This window comes from Molothrus ater, chromosome 1 (genome assembly GCF_012460135.2).
Source record: "Molothrus ater isolate BHLD 08-10-18 breed brown headed cowbird chromosome 1, BPBGC_Mater_1.1, whole genome shotgun sequence".
Taxonomy (NCBI): domain Eukaryota; kingdom Metazoa; phylum Chordata; class Aves; order Passeriformes; family Icteridae; genus Molothrus; species Molothrus ater.
The window spans coordinates 106,205,244-106,223,751 of NC_050478.2; the positions used below are offsets into that span (position 1 = coordinate 106,205,244).

At 46.9% G+C, this 18,508-nt stretch overlaps 1 protein-coding gene across 2 annotated transcripts in view; it reads left to right on the plus strand.

Annotated features, from left to right (window-relative positions):
* Positions 1-929: 929 nt before the first annotated feature.
* The window catches only part of CABLES1 (Cdk5 and Abl enzyme substrate 1), a 68,377-nt gene continuing 50,798 nt past the window's right edge, over positions 930-18,508 (plus strand). Inside the window, exon 1 of one of the 2 annotated variants that reach the window (XM_054516236.1) lies at positions 930-1,488. In XM_054516236.1, coding sequence (XP_054372211.1) covers positions 977-1,488 — 512 coding nt within the window. In that variant the 5' untranslated portion in view covers positions 930-976. The remainder of the gene's footprint in view (positions 1,489-18,508) is intronic. The other variant, XM_036406966.2, reaches the window with a different exon arrangement.

The window sequence follows — 18,508 nt, forward strand, 5'->3', positions numbered from 1 at the left end:
TACAGATATTTGGGGCTTGGGCTATATGCCCTTTTAGGAAAGAGTGAAGCAATGTACTTTTTCTGGTGCAGGAGAGAGGGAAGGGCTGGGGACGGAGTTGAAGGAAAGGCTGGGGAGGAGGTTGCTTTAATGTTTTAGAGAACCCGTGAGATGTTACTTGCACACACAGCGGCACTCGCACGCCTCAGACTGCAGCAGGGGCAGCGGGGACCGGGACAGCCCAGGTTTGCCGCACCGCAGAACGCACCGTCGGCATCCAAGCGCATCCCCGGGGGCCGCTCCCCGTCCCCGACTGTCCTCCGTGCCCATCGGGCACTACCAGCGCCTGCCCCGGGCACCAGCCCCCGCCCGGGAAAACCAGCGGGAGCGCCAGGGCCGCTTGGCACGGCACGGCTGCATCCCGGTGCCGCTCCCGGTGCCGCAGACGGGCCGGGCCGGGCCGAGCCGCAGCCCCGGGTCCGGGGCGGTCTGTGCTGGGCTCCGAGGGCCATGTGCCGAGTACTACGGGCACTGACTCCACCTTCCCCAGCTCCCGCCCGCCCCCACGCATCCAGGAAGGGAAAAAGAGGAGGAGGAGGAGGAGGAGGAGGAGGAGGAGGGAAGGGGGTGAAAGGGAAGGAAAAAAAAAAAAAGAGAGAGGTTGAAAGGAGGGAGCTCGCCGAGACCCACCCTTCTCCCTCCTCCTCCGGGCTGCTGGCCGGGCTTTTGTTTTCCTCCAGCGCCGCGTTTCCCACACGTGATTGCCGTGTTATTGCACAGGGCGCTCGGCGGCGCGGCTGCTGCACCTATAAATACGGAGCGGGCGGGCGGCGGGGGCCCGGGGCAGCGCGGCGCGGCCGGGCGGAGCGCACCCCTGGGCACCCCCATGCACCCCGCGGGCACCGCGGCGCCCCTGCCCCGCCGCCCGCCCGCCTGACGGGCCGGCAGCGAGAGGCAGCGTCCGGCCAGCGGCGAGGGGAGGGGGAGCCGGCCGACAATGGCGGCGGCCGCCACCGCCGCCAGCCCTGGCAGTCCCGCCGCCGGGCCCCTGCCGCCGCCGGCGGAGCCCTGCCCCAGGAAAGCGCCGCAGCCGCTGCAGCCGCCGCCGCCGGCGCGCAGCGACCCCCGCCGCAGGCAGGCCGCGCTGTCCTTCCTCACCAGCATCTCCCTCGACGGGCGGCCCCCGCCGCCGGGCAGCGACGGCTCCGCCGCCCGGCCCCGCCAGGCGCAGCCGCCGCCGCGGCTGGGCAGCCCCCCGGCAGCGCCCGCCGAGCCCCCGGAGGAGGAGGAAGACGAGGAGGAGGAGGAGGACGCCTTCGCCGCGGTGCAGGTGCCGCCCGCCGTCTTCCTGGGCGCCGCGGCGGCGGGCAGCCGCGGCCGCCTCAACTCCTTCACGGCGGGGGTGCTGCCGGCGCCCTTCGGCCGCACCAGCCCCCAGGGCAGCATCGGCGGCAGCGGAGAGCTGGGGCAGCCCGGCCCCGCCGCCGCCTTCGAGCTGCAGCGGTCCCGGTAAGCAGCGCCGCGGGGATGAGGGATGCTCGGCATGCGGGGATGAGGGATGCGCAGGATGGCGATGGGCTCGGGAAGGGCGGGCACGGCCGCCGGGCGGCCGGGGGAAGCCGTGGGGAGAGGGAGGCCCGAGAGCCGCGGGGCGGGAGCCTCCCTCAGCGGGGCCGGCTCCGCTGCCCTCCGGCCGGGGGAGCAGCGGCAGGGATGTGCGGGCGTGCAGGGGCAGGTCAGCCGAGGTGCCCGAGCCTCCCGGGCGGCAGCAGCCCGTCCGTCGGTCGGTCCCGCCTGGGCGCGAGTGGCTGAAAGTTTCCCTGGCGCTCAGCAGTGCGGGCGTGCGGCTGCACCGCCGCCGTGCCCGCCGCAGCCCAGCCCAGCCCCGGCGCAGCCCAGCCCAGCCCCGCCGCACAGCCGCTGTCATCCCGCGCTCCCGAGTGGTGGCGGATTCAGCCCGCTGTGCTGCCTGTCCTATCGACAGCAGGCTGGGAACCGGCTCTGAGTCAAGTGAGCTGTAGCCAGGTCTGGTAGCCCACAAGGGGGAAGGAAATCTTTGCATGGAAATCGCGGATTACGGTGCGAGCGCATGGTTTAAGCAGCGTCTCGCTACCACCCTAAATAGGCTCTTTATCTCCAAGCACTTTGTTCCTCTGGGTCGTTTCTTGCCGCCGGGAACTCTTTTGCCTTTTAATTCCCGAAGGAACAACCTCAGCTGCTTCAGGTCTCAAGCTGAGACTTCTGGCTAAGGTGCAATCATGTAAAAATGTGTGAATGCCTGTGGATACAAAATCACCTTCCTTCACTTCCTCAACAACATACTCAGATATCAAAGACGGAGGGGGGGAAAGAAGCTGGAGGAAATGACTGTGCTCCCCAAGCCCACATCGGCAGCCACTCCCACATTCCCCATTTGCCACACTCCCTCCTTGTTTCTCCCTTGGACAAATAGGTAGACTTTGAGTCACATGTTATTGCAAGGGTTTATAAGGGTAATTGAGCATAGATCGCTGTAGAAAAGTCCCTTTCAAAACCAACCAGCTTGGAGAAATTGGAAGTATTCCAGGGGAAAGTTATCTTAGATTCATGCTCCACTGTTGGTTGTTTGTTTTCCCCTTCCCTTCCATCTGGGTTGTATTGGTGGCTTTTTTGAGCCCCTTTTCAGGTGCTGTGCTAGAGGGAGCCCCACCTTCCCAAGCAGCATGCCTGCTGGTGAGTTACCACCCTTCTTCTCCCAGTCATGTGTCTCTCAAAACATTTTCTGCAGTGACAACCCTCTAATTGCTCCGTGGATCAACTGCACAGCTGTGTCACACACACACACTCACTCATGCCTTCTGTGATGTGATTCTGCCCACAGCCTTGTGGGGGAGAAGTGACCCACAGACCATGATTTGGGAATTGCTTTTCTTCTCTTGAACTAAGCATTCGAGAGACTGGGTTCTTCTTGACCTTCTACTTAGTTTCCTACTGCAACCTATGTGGGGTTTTTGGGTTGTTGTTTTGGTTTGGTTTAATTTGGTTTGTTCATTACATGAGAACAGAGTGGTGGTTAAGAGGGAAAGGTAATTACTGTTCTTGTTTACAACCTCGAAATCCAGAGTCTTGCAAGTTCAGCTGCACTGCTAGCATGCAAACAAACTGAATAGATAGCCCAAGTCCATGGCAAGGGAAGTCACCTAAGGAAACCTTTCCAGGATGCTCCTCCAGTCCTGTAGCGGCTGTCATTTGTTGCTGTATAATTTCTTGTGATGCAGGCTGCAAGGAAAGTGCTGGTTTTCTCATACTGTTTTGTTTTCTTGAGAGCTGGATTCAGTTGTGCTGAAGACTTTGCATTACTGCACTGACAAGAACGAGGCTCTCCATTGTAGCACTTGCTTAAAGCTGGCCCTGGTGCTGGAGAGCTCTGGATAATGTCCCCTGCCTTTGCTGGCTGTCCTGATGCTGCACATGTGCAGTCCAGGGCAGACTTTGCTTTCAATAGATCTGTTTCTGTTCTGAGAAAAGTGTATATTTTTAAACACCCGGAAGGGGCAGCTGCAGACCACGGAGCTTGCACAGAATGTTAGCAGCTCATCTTCTTAATGAAAAGGTGTGGCAGGAGCTCTGGTTGCTGCGTTCAGCCGTGGCTGCACAGAAGTTAAATCACAGGCATGCACCGGGCTGGCACAAGCCCAAGAACAGAGGGTTGCAGCAGCCCTTCTGCTGCTCTCTTAATGGAGAGGAAGGAGCCAAATCCCCAGCACCCAGCCAGCCCTTCTCAGGGTGACAGGGTGAAAGTCACAGCACCTGCCTAGGGACAGGCATTAGCTCATCTGAAGGATGATGCAGAGAGGAAAATTAGATTTTTTTGGTAGTTCACGTGTGCACTGGCTGCCTTTCCTCCCACCCTTCTGCTCTCCTTGCCGTGAGTGAGCTTGAAATTGAGTTTGAGGAGTTGTTTGACAGATGAGTCTTGTGTGCTGAGACACAAACGTGAAACCTTTTTCTGTTACAGTATCAGGCAAGACAGGTTTCCTTATGTTGTTATTTTTATTTGGTTTTCAGAAGCCATTGTGAACGTATAATCAGAGTTCCCTGGCTTTTTTGTTTGTGTTAGCAGTTTGTATAATTGCATACTAGTTTATATTTAACAAGGTTATCATTAATGTGGTTTGGGTTTGAGCTCTATGTGTATTCACAAGAAACAAACAATACAAAAAAGGAACATGGAGCTTCTAGCTGCTTGGAGGCTAGTATGTAATTATATGTAAATGGCAAAAAATAGGCCTGTTCAGAAGTTGGCTGGTTGGTGCTAAAGGCTCCTGTCTTCCTGCAGGTGTTTATTTCAGTTTGTGGTGAATAGGTGGACAAGGACATGAGTTTATTAGAAGCTAGGGCCAGGGTTTCTTTCATGTGAAATTATAATTCATTTTAATAGAATAATCTGAAATTAGTGAGGAGTTCTGTGAAGCCAGGTTTCAGCAGCACTGGTTTAAAATAATTGCACATCCTGTGGATTAGGGGATGGTCCAGGTGTCTGGTTTTGTGTATGCCTAAAATTTTTCTTGCCATAGTTTTCTTTGGGAAAAATATTGCAGTTTCCATATGTGAAGTTTCCTTTTCCAGTGGGACAGGTGGTTAAAAACAAGCACATGCTCTTTTTTTGTGTTGTTTGGTTTTGGATTTTTTTCTGTTTTGCTAAGGAAGCAAATTGGTGGTTGAATTTGGAGTTCAAACGTTGCTTACAGTTTAATTTGTCTGCGTCACCACCATGTCAGGTCTGAAAGCAGATGGGCAGAAGATGGGCACCTTCTGGGAGCAGCAGGTGCTGGGAAGCAAGGAGAGGGTATCTGCTGAGTAATCACTGAGGAGAGGTCCACTCAGAAGGACACTGAGGTTATCATGTCCAAATAGATTTTTCTTCAGAATTTACTGACCTACAATGTATCTCATTTCCTGATTAATTCTAAGATTAATTTGCAGTTAGTAAAGCTTGTGAAAATTTAATTTATTTCTACCTGTTAGAAAAAACAGAGATGCATTTGGTTTGCAAAGTTCATTGGGTTGTTAGTGCTGGAGGAAGCACCCAGGATGCTGAATCCTGCCATTAAGTATTTGTGAGGGAAGGGTGAGAGGTCAGAATCCAGTTGTGCATGGCCTTGGGCAGGCAGGCAGTGCAGTGTCAGCCCACAGCAGAAGATGCCTCCAAACTGAACACGCAAGAGACAAAAGAAGAGTCTCTCAGAACCAAGTGTCTTACAGGCAGAGTCCTGAAAGGGGAGCAGAACAAAGAGCTGGGGGCACCCTCCACCCTGTGGGGTCATCCCAGCATCAGGAGGTGGCTTGTGAGCTGCTGGAAACACATCAGCCCTTTAATGTGTGATGGACACTCTGCTATTCACTGAACCCAAAGCCCTTTGGGCAGCCTGAATTTCAGAATGATGTATACAAGCATAGCATGAAAACAGTGATTTAATGGTCTGAAAAGTCAGTGGGTAGTGCACATGCTAAACAAAGTCTTCCCTTAGGTGTGTGACCTTGTATACCACTGATAGCTGCTGGCTCTAAAGAAGGGGATGCTTGTTGACCTCAGCTGTCACTTCAGGAGGCTGAATTCCTGTGCCTCCCTGAAGGGGGAATGTTCAACAGCAGGGTTAAGGCTCAGGTAGTAAGGGCTGTTTCAGTAGTAGCACACAGTGTACAAGCTCCATGAGTCCTGGAAGGAGCACATCCTTCAGCACGAGTACGCCGAGAGGCTGGGTCCTCATGCTCACCATGAGCTGTGCAGGGGCACTCACTGATGCTGCCGGGCTCTCTGAGCTGTGCAGGGGCACTCACTGATGCTGCTGGGCTCTCTGAGCTGTGCAGGGGCACTCACTGATGCTGCTGGGCTCTCTGAGCTTTGGACGTGCTGAGCATGGCCAGCCCCAGACTGCAGGGACTGGCTTTTACCACCACTGCTCTCTGCCAGCCATTTCCCTTGCTCAGGGCACAGGTGTTTGTGCCTCCCTCTGTTACTTCCTTTGAAACTGGTGGAAATGGGGTCATCTTCCAGGTGTTAGCTGAAGCTGACCAGTGGTTGAGAAGTCACTGGAGTAGGATGGCACACACATGTATGGACACCATAGATGCAGCACCCTTGTTCCCTTAGTACACAAGCTTTTAAAAACAAATCCCACAGGAATTTGCTCTGGCATATTTTAGGCTCTTATTATACTATTTAGTGAGCATCTCTGTCAGATAAAAAAGGTTAATATTCATCAGACAAGGAAAAGAACCCCTTTGCTGTCAGTTCTGAAGAGTAGAACAGTGGGACAGAACATGGTGTTCATGAGTACTAGGGAATTAATTAGAGAGCTTCACAGAGGGACAGAGGCTGAGAGGCAGCTGTGTCTGCCAGAGCCTCAGGACTCTGCAGGTTTCAGAGTGAGGCAGCCTTGGAACTGGACAGGTGAGAGGGATATTCCTATGTGTGTGCACATAACCCCTGTGAGGAGACCTGAGCTGATAACATGTGAAAAAAGTCCTGTTTGCCCTCACTGGCTGCCAATTCAAAGTTTTCTTGGTCCAGCCCTGGGAGGTGCTGTGGTTATACCACACAGGTGCTTGGCTGGTGTGCAGTGACCCCTCATTAGCTGTCAGGAGAGCAGAAGGAGCAATTTCAGCGGGTTTGCTTATGTGGTGGGTGCATTTTCACTACTTGACTTTCTTTGCACCCTTTTCTTTACCAGCAAATCTCCTGTGCAGGCAGCCAAACTGGGTCTTTGCCTTAGAAGCCTGCTACACAGCTGTTGTCTGCACCATAGTAGTGTTGAAAGCACCTTGAAATGGTGAAGATTGGTGGCAGCTGTGTGAGTCACTAGCCCTCCAGACCATCACAAAAACAGTTCCATGGTAGATAAATAGGATAATGACAGATCATAGTTTGATGATAGCTTTTGAATATGAAGTGTGCTTTAGTCTGCAATTATTAGGACTTTGAGAATTCTTCTGGTGGAAGATACCGCTTAGCTTGGAACAGTTCAAAACACCTAAAATACAAATATGAGATTGCCAAGTGTGCTCTCTGAAAAGAAAAAAAACCCAATCCTCTAGTAATTCTGTGATTTCCTTGTTTCAAAAAAGTAGATATCAGGTGAGCTCTCTGGAGACTCAGTAGTGCAGTATGATGGAAGGTAATGATGAGAAGAACCAAATCTTGATTTATTTTCTTTTAATTTTTTTCCCTCTGATTTCAGCTGTACTACTCTTGTAGTATAAGTTCTCCACTATGCAAATGAAAAGGCTACTCTTTATAATTTAACCTAAAAGTGCAGAAATTTGGTTTATATGTTGGGACTTGGATACACTGAAGCTTCTGTAGGCACCAGCTTGTCCCTTACGAAGCGTGGGAAAGCAGATTCTATTTGCAAATGGGACAAGCTGGTGTCTACAGAAATCTATATGCAAATATCCACAGAATTCACCCCTGAACATTTGCCAGTACCTCTGAGGGTGTACTCAGCCTTTATGACAAGCTCTTTTCTGGACCCAGAATTGCTATGGATGGCTGTGGGGCTGCCACCAGATACCAGACTTAGCAACGCAGCAGGTGCAGCGATACACAGAGCTGGCTCTTTTCACAACCCAACTGAAAAAACCCTTGCCAGTTTGCTGTGAGAAGTATTCTTTCTAGAAAATGGAAATGACATAATTTGGCATATGGAGAGTATCTGCTTGCTGGCCTGTCGTTTGCAAATAACATGCTGAGAAATTTAAGGAATGGTATTTGTTTTCATAGGAAGGGCTTTCAGAAGTTTTCAGGGTTTTATGTTTATTTTTTTTTTCTGTTTCGTTTTGGTTTGTTTTTTTTTTTTTTTTTTTTTTTGTCTTTATATGTGTGTGGGGAGGGTGTTTGTTTGTTTTGTGTTTTGGGAGCGTGTTTTTGGGTTGGTTTTTTTTTTTTTTTTTTTACTGCAAAGGTAGGATAGAGAGCCGGTAGAGCATTTAGCAGAAGAAAATTTAATGGTAGTTGGAGAAAACGTGATGTGCCAGTGGGAGACTTCTAGGACTCTCGGGATTTGCTTTTCAGTGTGCAATATGCAGATTTAGGGGGATACACATTTAAGGAACTGAGAGGTTCCTTTACAAGGGCCACTGTGTTATGTTCGTAGCAACTGCTTTCCTGTCATCAATGCTAAATGTATTTTCTGTTCTCATTATGTATTTCAAAGCCAGCACTGCTTTTAGGAGCAGTGTTTCAGGGTGTTTGCCTAAGGAGGGTTTTCTGTTATGGAAAATTGAGAAGTGAACGAGTAGTGAAGCAAAGGCTACTTATTTTCTAGAAGTCTTTAAAAAAAATAAAATAACCTTTCACCTCATCTATGAATATAAAGCAGAATTGCATGTTCTTAGCAAGCAGTGGTGTTTTCCCCTGTGTTGTTACAGATCAGGCTAGCAATTTTGTGAAACTGAGGTTTGGGCAAAGATTCACTCACCACAATTGAAATGTTTTCCACTCCTTGTCTTGGATGACAGAGGAAGGTATGTCCTCTCTGACAAGAGATTCTGAAACACCTGGGCTGTATGTTTACTTCTATATAAAACTGCTCAGTTAAATCAAGCACCAGTGTATGATGTTTTCCTAGTAAGTAAATCTCTGCAATATCAGGGATTTGACTCTATAAAATTGGTGGGATTAAAAAATGGAAAGCTAGAGAAGTTTATCATAATTTTTCAGTCAACAATGGATTGCATTTTGGTGCTCCTAGAGATAATCATATTACCAACGTAAATATGATTAAGTTTTTGAATCTACATGCTGTCAAGGCAAATCAGACATAGGCACATCTGCTTGTAGGTAAAGGCATTCAAAAGAAGCATACATTTTCCTGCAAAGAAAAAAAATCCCCTCATTGTGTAACAGGAAAAATCTGTAAGGTGACATTATGACTTCTTTCTGCACCATGTAACTGGAACTGAGCTGTATGAAACAAACAGGGATGAAGCTCTTGAGCTTGCTTTTCCCTTTCTCTGGGTTTTGGGTAGGATTCTGGGCACCAAGAATTCATCAGTGCCTCTGGGTTAGCAGCCTGCTTGCACTAAGCTGTATTTTTCTGCCATCCATGTGCTGTCTGCTCTGTGTGGCTTCACCCGTGACTGTGCAGGTCATACCTGCAGTTTTTTTGTGTATGCAAGGGACAGAGAAGTGATGCTGGGATGTAGTGGTGGTGCAGCCTCAGTAGGTACCAACCACAGGCACTGTTGCTGTCCTTGTTGCTTGTGTCTTCTGTAGTGTGGGAAGGCTGGTGAGAGCTTTCTCTCTATCTTCTCCCTTCTGTGGGGCATCATTTCCTTTCCCATTCCAGGATGAAGAAGGAGCCACTGCAGGTAGCTAACAGGGTTAGTAACTCCCAGGAGTTACTAAGGAGATTGAATGGACAAATGTCCATCCGAATGGAAGGCTCTAGCATTTCCAGCATCATTGTTTCTGGTCGATCTGCCATGGGCGGAAGTGCAGGGAGATGTCCCAGCCCTCCAACAAGGCTGGATGACTCAGAGGTTCATGTACCAGAAAGGGGAAAGAAGTCAAGAGACCCCAAACTGGGTTCTCTCCCTTTTTGACAGGAGGTGTACATGCTGGCAGAGTGGCATGGATTTAGTTTCATCATGATTGAAGGGTCAGATATTATTACCATTGCTTTTTACAGAGAGAACTCACAGCACTGGAGCAGTCTGTTGCCCACTGCAGCTGCTAGCAGAGAAGTGGATTCTACCCCCAGCCTCATGGTGTGCCCTTAGAAGGGTGCAAGCAGCACGGCTTCACCAGCCTGCTTCAGAAAGAGGGCTGCTGAATTTGAGTTTCCAGGGTGCATGGTGCTGGAGGAGGGGAGAGCAGAGCCTCACTGCCCCAAGGAGATGGGATGCCTTTGGCACTCAGGAAGGACCACTGTGGCAGCTGGAGGGTTGTCTGGTTTCATGCAGTACCCCCAGCACATGTAGGATGGAGAAAGTGGGAGCCAGGAGGTGAATGTCACATAAGGCCCTTTGCCTTCAGGCCTGCTTGGATCACGTACATACATTTGCATATGCACTGGTGCAGCCCATACCTACAGTTCATAAAGTTCTCATTGCTCCCTGTTCACAAGGACATGTTCTAGGCACCTGCACTACCCACCCCACTGTACTCAGCCTGTGTGAAGGGTGGAGCATAAAGCAGAAGCTAGCTGTTAGCTGTGGTCTGAAATGTGTCCTGAAGATATCTTTCTGGGGTTTTAACTCACCAACTTTATTCCTTGTGTTTTGTCAAACTTTATTTTCCTGTTGCTTCTGCACCTCTGTTAGTACCTACACACAAAGGAGATGAATTTCCTCCTTTTTCCAGTCAAGGCTGCAAACAGCTACACCCAGGCAAATGCTGGGTGACACAGAAGTGTTGCCCACGTGTCCATGGGGTGTGGTGGATGGGCACAGCAGGGAGTGAAGTCCTCATTAGGTGACAGCTACTTGAAAATGAAGACACCCATCTTGATACCTGGGACGTGGGCACAGTTGAGGAGGTTTGGTAGTTGGAAGCACACTCTGCAGTTCCCTGAATTTGGTTAAGTGAATGATACTGTCTCTGACTAGAAAACATGGAGGTGTCTTTTTGGGTAATAGGAAGAGAGGCAAAACAGCTTTCAGGTGCTGCAGTGCAAAGTGCAGTTTAATGGCTTAGGTAGGTGTGTCATAAGGTGCTGCATCAGGTTATGTAAAAAGGTGTGGAAAACTCTCCATCTACTATTAATAGACTTGGAAGTGTGGCCTTTAAAACACAAAGGGTTGTGTTTGTATTTTTAAAAATACAAGTTCACGTCAGCCTCTGTCTTCAGCAGTGTGGAACCTCCTTAATTTTATGAGGCTGTTTTCCTAAAGCAAAACTGGGTTTGATTTTTAATTGGTGGTGTTCACTGCTTTGTAGAATCCCATCTTTTAGGATCCCATAAACTAATCCAGAAGAAGTGGCAGCTCAGAGGTGGTTGCTTAAAAAGGCAGAATTATTTACAGCAGAACACAAAGTGCCACTGTCAAGTACCTCCATTGTGACCTTTGAGATTTATTTGGAAAATCTGTATTTTTCCATGTGCATGACTTGCCTCAAGATAAAATATTCTTCTATTTTAGAAGGCACTCCAGGTACTGCAGAACTCGAGAGCAGCCTCGCAAGTAGCAAGTGACTGCACACATTTGTTTTAAGGAACAGACTTCATTGTCCCAGGCTTTTTGCTTCTGTTTGTTTTAAAGAGATTATTAGAAATACTAGTTTCTTGTTTGTTCATTAGTTTCATTACTGATGTAAAGCTATTCAAATCATAGATAGTACTAGGGTGCAACAGGGAGCAACTTTGAGCAGACACGTTTGAAAATAAAAACCGCAAATTGTATGAATTTGCCAGCACCCTTGAGCAGGCACTTTCAAGGCAGTGTTTTCTGCTGCTGCCCTCATGCTCTGTGGGAAGGTTGAATAGATGATGTGAATGGAAATGTGTATTTTCTCTCAGTGTGTTTGTGAGCTCGCAGTCTTCCTTCTCCTGGAAGATGTAGCGTTGCAGCAGGAGCGAGGATGTTTTTCCCAGTGTAGTACCGGTGCTGTGCTCAGTGCTGTACAAAATGCTGTTACTCCTCCATGTTCCTTAGGAGCTAAGCCCCGAGCCCAAGACCTGTTTAGTGCAGTAGGGCACTGCAGAAGGGTGTGGGTTGTAATTAGGATTCACTCCCTTGAGGAGGATGGGCTGAGAGCAAAGAGGCTGGTGTGAAAAAGTGCTTTTAAGCCGCTGCCTGTTTGCAAGGATCAGGGCATCTGAAAACGACCAACCTCTGCATTAATTGCAGGGTTGCTCAGGTACAAATGAGAACAGGATTAGACCTGTCCTTTCTATTTTAAGTGCAGAGGTAGTATTTCCAACCCTTCGAGCGATTGCATATCTTGAATATCTTACTGGATAAATGAATGTGATAGCAACAGTCAAGGGTGGCACGCACGGTCTTTGGTGTAACTAGCACTAACCTTGTAGTTCTTGCAGTTCTTTGTTTTGTATGATTCCCCAGGAATATTTCAACACAGTCTTGCCTGGTTTTTTGTTTGTTTTGTTTTTTGGGTTTTTTTGTGTCATTTTCATATGTTAGAAGAAGCTATCTTTTGAAAGGCTCTTGACCCTCATATCCACTTTCCAAGATGAGGGGTTATGGTAGTGAAAACTTGATTCACATCCCTGGTGACGTGGGGAGGGAACTGTTTTCTTTTTACTGGTCAGTTGTGGACTCTCTAAATTTTAATTTTGTAATGTGGTAGATTCTGAGAAAATTGATATTACATTTTTTTAATAAGTTGTTCACATTAACAGACATATTTCCTGTCCGTTTAGTGGAAAAGGTGAAACAGGAAAACCAAAATTTCATCATTTCAAAACTGCCATTGCACACTGATGGCAGTTTGTGAGCTTGATCAGTGTAGTGGTCTGATGTCATACCCAGCATGGTTTTACCCTTGTCCAGGGCTTTTTTTAGATGTGAACATGCAGTGACTGAGGAAGTAGTGGTTTCTGTTTGCGTGGTCTGGCAAGAGGGGGGCTCATTTTTTTAATCAAAAGAAAATAAACAGCCCAATTTTATACAAAGTATAGCTGATTTCACTTTCAGTGGAAGCAATAAGGCAACATTTTACCTGTGACTTCTATGTAAGTAGCTACCAAATGAGCCTTCACGCTATATCTCTCCAGAGATTTGCAAGGGGGAACCACACCAAGGCACAGAGGGGGGAGGGTTGTGGTCTTCTCTTGGTGCTGCTGTCTGCAGCTTCTCAGCCTTGTGAGAAGCACCTTTGTGTTTCTTCCTTATTCCAGCCAGATGCAAGTGGGGTTTGGCGAGCACATCTCTTCATTTATCTGTTCTGACCCATCCAAGCACAAAGCCATTCCACCCTTTCCTCCATGCTAGACAAGTTCATTATTGTTCAGGTCTGAGGAGGCAAAGGGTGACAGAAGCAAAACAGTGCAAGTTTTGCATAATCTGTTTTTTTTCCTGCGGCTGTGGGGGCCATGGCCCTTGTATAGTGGCACTTTGTTCAACCTTCTTCCTTTGCAGAGACTACTGGGAAGGGCGGAAAATGCTGTGGGTTCTCGGGCAGTTGAAGAGACAGCAACAGAAGTGTGGTTTTGGTTCCATATCTGGACAGGTTATTAAGGTCCTGCTGCTTGAAACCGAAAAATAAAGGCATATGAATCGCCTGTTTTCCAAATAGCAGTTAGCAGATCCTGCCAGGAAAGGAAATCTTCACAGGTCTCATTGTTCTCTGTCACAGGTAGCTGAGTGCTGCTCTGTTAGCACTTGCATCCCTCATTTTACTTGTTGAATTTGTGGAGATGGTTTCCTGCTGTCAGGATCAAGTATCCCAACTACCACTGCTGGATGTGCTACTCACTGCCCCACAACCACGCCTGCTGGTTGTGCTACTCACTGCCCCACACCATGGGCTGCACACCCCATGTCTGCTCCCCTCCCCACTGCTGCAGCCTCCTGACACCTCCTTGCCCTGTAAGGCTCCACCACAGGCTCATGGTGGCGGCCATCAGGTTGCTTGACCATCCCTTTCCTTGCTGACACTGTCCTGACAGTCTGCAAGGCTGCGCAGCGCCCGACGGAGCATGGCAGGGGCTGGAGCTGTCACTGGGGAGGCTTTGGATGTGCCTTTCTTCAAACAATAGCTGTGTGTCTACGGTATATTTGTTCTTATTAGTACAGTCAAGGATGTTTATTCTGTATTCAGAGCTGTACTTATTCTTTGTGAGGTGCACAAATAAGTTTTTCTGGTTTCTAAAACATAGTTTTTCCTGTCTAGAACTGCAGCAGTTCTACTCCCAAATTTCTTCTCCATTTTTTTTCCTTTCTTTTTCTTAAAAACCTTCAAAGCATGCTATGGTTGGGTGAAAAATTAGTTCATATATTAAAAAGAAGAGAAGGAATACTCACTCCGGGGGCCTCTTTCTCTATACCCCTTCTCTCTAATATGAATACAGAAAAGATTTTGCATGCAAACAAGTTCAAAAGGATGCGGAACAACTTGTATTCATGTCTTGTTACATTGTCATCAGGATACTATTTTCTGTGAATTACTTACCCAGGTATTACATTACATAGAATTTGAAAGCTTTAAGTTACCAAAAACACACTACAAAAGTTTCATGGGCTCCTACTTAAAGCAAAGAGAGAGAGATTTGCAGATGTACATTTACAGATGATAAAACTTCGTGTTTGGGGGAGGATTACTGTTGCTTTAATTGCCTGTCTGATATCCTCCTTGGAAGATTAAGTATTTTTGGTAGCAGCTTTGTGGTTGGTACCCTGTTGGCTTAATATCTGTCAGAAAATGATGTAACTGTTACTGGCACAGGTAAAATTGAGCTTGTGTTCAGCTCCCTGGGAGGGTGTTGTGAATGGGAAACTGTTGTATATACATAATCCCATTAGTCAATATTGTTCAAAATCCTTTTTTTTTTTCTCTTTCTCCTCTCACAACAAAGCTCCTAGGTCTGTGGTGAAGTGTTTTGTGACACGTTTTTGAATGGGCCTTTTGCCCTGCATTCAGTTCTTTAATGCAAGAAGCTTTACCAGGAAACAAGAATCTCTTTCTTCTCTGTCTGTGTTTTTTCAGCTTGGGGCTGTGATGTTGAATATGCAGACAGACACACAAGTCAGATGATCTGAGATGTGTGATATTATGAGGTTATCCATTTCACATGATTAGTATCTGTAACAATCTGGAGTTGTTCGGTCTGCGTTTCATGTCTGTGCCATCTAAATATGTCTTAATCCTTTTTAAAGGATAGATTTTTGTGTGTTTTAACACACCCTCAAGGCTGTTATAAAGTAAATCTTCCTTGTATTATATTTAGTGCCATCTCTTGAATGAGGCAATTTTTAAAATTAGCTTTTATCATTGATAAAAGGCTGTATAATAGAGCCTGATCCTGCAAACACTTGCAAATATGTTCTTACTTTTCCAGGTAACTTGTTGCCTTTGACTCATAATGACATTACCTAAAATAGTAAAATTTAGTAGTTTTGTAGTTTTGATTTTGATGAGCCCCATCAGCTGAAGTTTCTGCAGAAATGCATCATTAGTCATGCAGTTAGCACCTTTGTTAAGAACACTGAAGTGTGTTGAGTTTTTACAGGATTAGAATAATTTATTGGTATAAGTGCCTTCTTTGCATTACTAGGCTGGTATATTTTAAAGTCTTATAGGGAAAGTTTTCAGATGTTCTTGCAAATGAATGGGCGCAATTAGTTCTTGTAATACTGAAAGCTGAATGTAGCCTGTGAGAATACTGGACACTAAATCTGAAGTCTCTGACAAAAAATCATTTTTATCCAAAGTGGGGTCAAAATTAGATTTTTTTTCAAGGCACTTCATGCTTTAAGTTCTTTTTAATATACTTAATCTAAGAAGACATGATGAGCTGCTAGCAGACTTTCCCCAGCTGGTTTTACCTTTAAGAGTTTTGTTGTCTGCATAATGCTGCTTATAGAGCAAAGATTTTCTGCCTGGAGGTGCCTCTAGGTCATTTGGGGCAATTAAAGGGATTAGTGGCCCCAAAGCAGAGGCTCACTGAAGCAAATATGTTCACAATTCCAAGATTTTATTTCACAACCCAAAGTATCACCTTAAGCTCAAGTAGCTGCTGGGTTAAGCCAGCACAGAGGTCTGCCTCTGCTCTCATATTACCCCACATTTAATTTTTTGAGCTTTCAGAAGTACACAGCTTAATTGATTGAATGGAGTAGGGGAGCCAGATCAATATTATCCATTTTCAGGGACTCAAATTTTATTTCTTTCTGCATAAGATTTTAATATGTTTTTTAGTTACATTAGCAACATTTCTGAGTCACGTGACCTGATAAAGGGGCCCATGTCTCCTATCCATCTTTGTTGCAGAGGAAGCTATTCCAGTATTTCCAGCTCAAGAGTCTTCCAATCTATGGTAGAGACTTTTCAAAGTCAATTTCTTCATTCTGCAAGGGGATTCTGTTCTTACAAAATTTCTAGCTTTCAAGATTAAAAAAAAAAGTACCCCTAAAGAGCCACGTAACAGAAGGCAGAAAGTGAGATTCATTAAGGATTCACAGAAATTCATGAATGTTTAATATGTTTTAGCTTTGTTTTTGTTGCTTAAACAGAGTCACAGATCTCTCGTGCCTTCCACTTTCAGAGAATCAGCAATGAATACTGAATGCAGCATAAGCACATGCAGAGTCTTTTTGTATATGTTTTCATGGAGATCAGGCTCTCTGGAAAATGCTGGATATCACCATGGGAGTGGTTCACAACTGTGCCCATTGCAGTGCTGCTTTTGGTGTCTGCCTTGGTCCTGCTGTCACAGGAAGATGCAGCTTCTGGGGCAGCTCAGGTTCCAATGGGTGCCCCAGGAAAAGGGAGGGCTGTCTGGGGAGTTGCTTCTGCACTGGCATCTCCCCCAGCAGGAGCCAGGGTAAGGTAGATGTGAAACTGGAAAACAAGCCACCCCACCCTAATGATCAGCAGTGTGGTTCCTGAGTTTGTAGGAGGAGGTGTAAGGAAATCCAGGGAGAGCAGTGCATCCTTCTGGCTGCTTGACTCTCTTCTTGCATCTTCCACCCACCCAGTGGTATTTGAGGTTATGGCCTGGGTGTGTGGACAGCTTTTGTTCTTGTCTCTCAGAACCTTGTGATACTGAAGTCCACCAGGAGGGACTTCTGATTTTATTTCTTTTTATTGTTACTTTTCTTTTTCAGCAAGGCAATTACCTCCTCTTTCAAAAACCCCTTCTTCTGGATGTGACCCAGGGCCACCATTGCCTGTCACAACAAAACCAGCCAGCTGCTCTGGGACATGCCAAATCCCCAACAGGTTGTCAGCCTGTAGTGAGATGGGGTGTCATCTCCTGCTGGATGTAGAGGTTCTGATCCAGCTTGGAGCTTTTTCAGAGTTACCTGTTTTGTGGTCATACTGACAGCAGTGCCTGCGAGTAGCTCACTGCCTGCTCTTGCTGAAACTTGTCCCAGCAGCAGCTGCTGCTTTGTGGTGGCTGTGGGGCTGACAGCTGCTTTTGACAGGCTTTTTGACAGGCTTTGGGGTATGAATCCAGCTGTGTGGTCTCTGATTAAAATGCCTGGGTGTGGTTGAACAGTCTTTGACAATAATACATTCACTGACAATAGTGAAAGTACCTTGAAAACTTGAGCACTGGTACTGCAGGATTGTCCCAACATGTTTTGTCAGGCTGGGACAAACAGCTGCCCCTTGAACTTGTGAGCCTTATTTATAAGAATTTCTCTCTAGTTGTTGCTGTAATCTGTGAGTCGAAATAAAGTTGTATCTCCTCCCGAATATTCATGAAATTAGGCAATTCCATGGCCAGCTTCCCAGGCCATAGCTTGGGAGGTTGGTGTTACTGAATTTCCTTTCAGTTTCTGATTTTTTATGTGTGTATGGTCTGTCAAATCATACATCCATGGAGTCAGAAGTTCGAGTGAGCATCTTTGAGATGAAGATAAGTGTTTTTGAAATTTAAGACTTGGTTCTGTGGAAAGTTTAATGGACTTTTTGTTATGCTCTGGAGTAGTTCACTGGGCTTCAAATGGGAATTAAAACTAAATGCTGGGAGTGACAGTTGTTTTTGCACAGGATTCTGCAGCCCAGTAAAAGATGCTGCTTCAGCTCCCCAGCAAAACTGGCAGGGACAGGGTAGATGATTTAAAAGAGTAAAGGAGGGTAAGGCTTTTTTTTGTCCATCGTTTTGCAGGACAGAGGAAAAGAAAGTATCTCCTGTTACACTCTATGTATAAAGTGGAGATCAAAGCTTTCAGAAGAAATACCAGGTTGGGAAGGGGAAGCAGCTGTTTCCTTCTTCCTTCCACTTTCCTCTTCATTTCCCTGTCCTCCCCCATAGCTGGGACGATCTCAAAATGCTGCAGAGATTTGGGCTCAAGACTTTTGTGGTGAGATGTGGGTTGTGAGAGTGGTTGGGGGATATGGCTTAATGTGATTTTTCCTACATTTGTATTAGGTGCAGGGCTGGGGGCAGCATTCCTGAAGCCTGCCCTAGAGAGGCAGGCTGTTGTGGTGTCATCCTTGTGTTGTCCTGGGAAACTGAAATTTCGTTGACATAGAAAAGTGTCTCTTGACTGTTCCTGTTTAAGAGTAGGATAGATAATTTGGTGCTCCCTGGTGAAACCTTGCCACCTCCGAGTGTTTGATTACTTTGCAAAATACTTTGAAACTTTTTTTTTCCTTTTCTGTCCTCCACTGGCTTGCCTGACAGCAGTGGCAGAATACCTCCTGCTCCTCCTCTAGTTACAGCCTGGAACTAATGGCTGAAACAATTTCTAGAGAATAAAATTGAGGGGTAATAGAGGATAAAGAACAGCATGGCCACGCTTCATATGTTATCTGTGATGCCTAACAGAGCTTCTTTAATAGAAGACAATTCTTCTCTGCTGTCCTTGTGTTAGCAGGACACAATCCTACAAGAAAAAAATTGGATACGTGAAT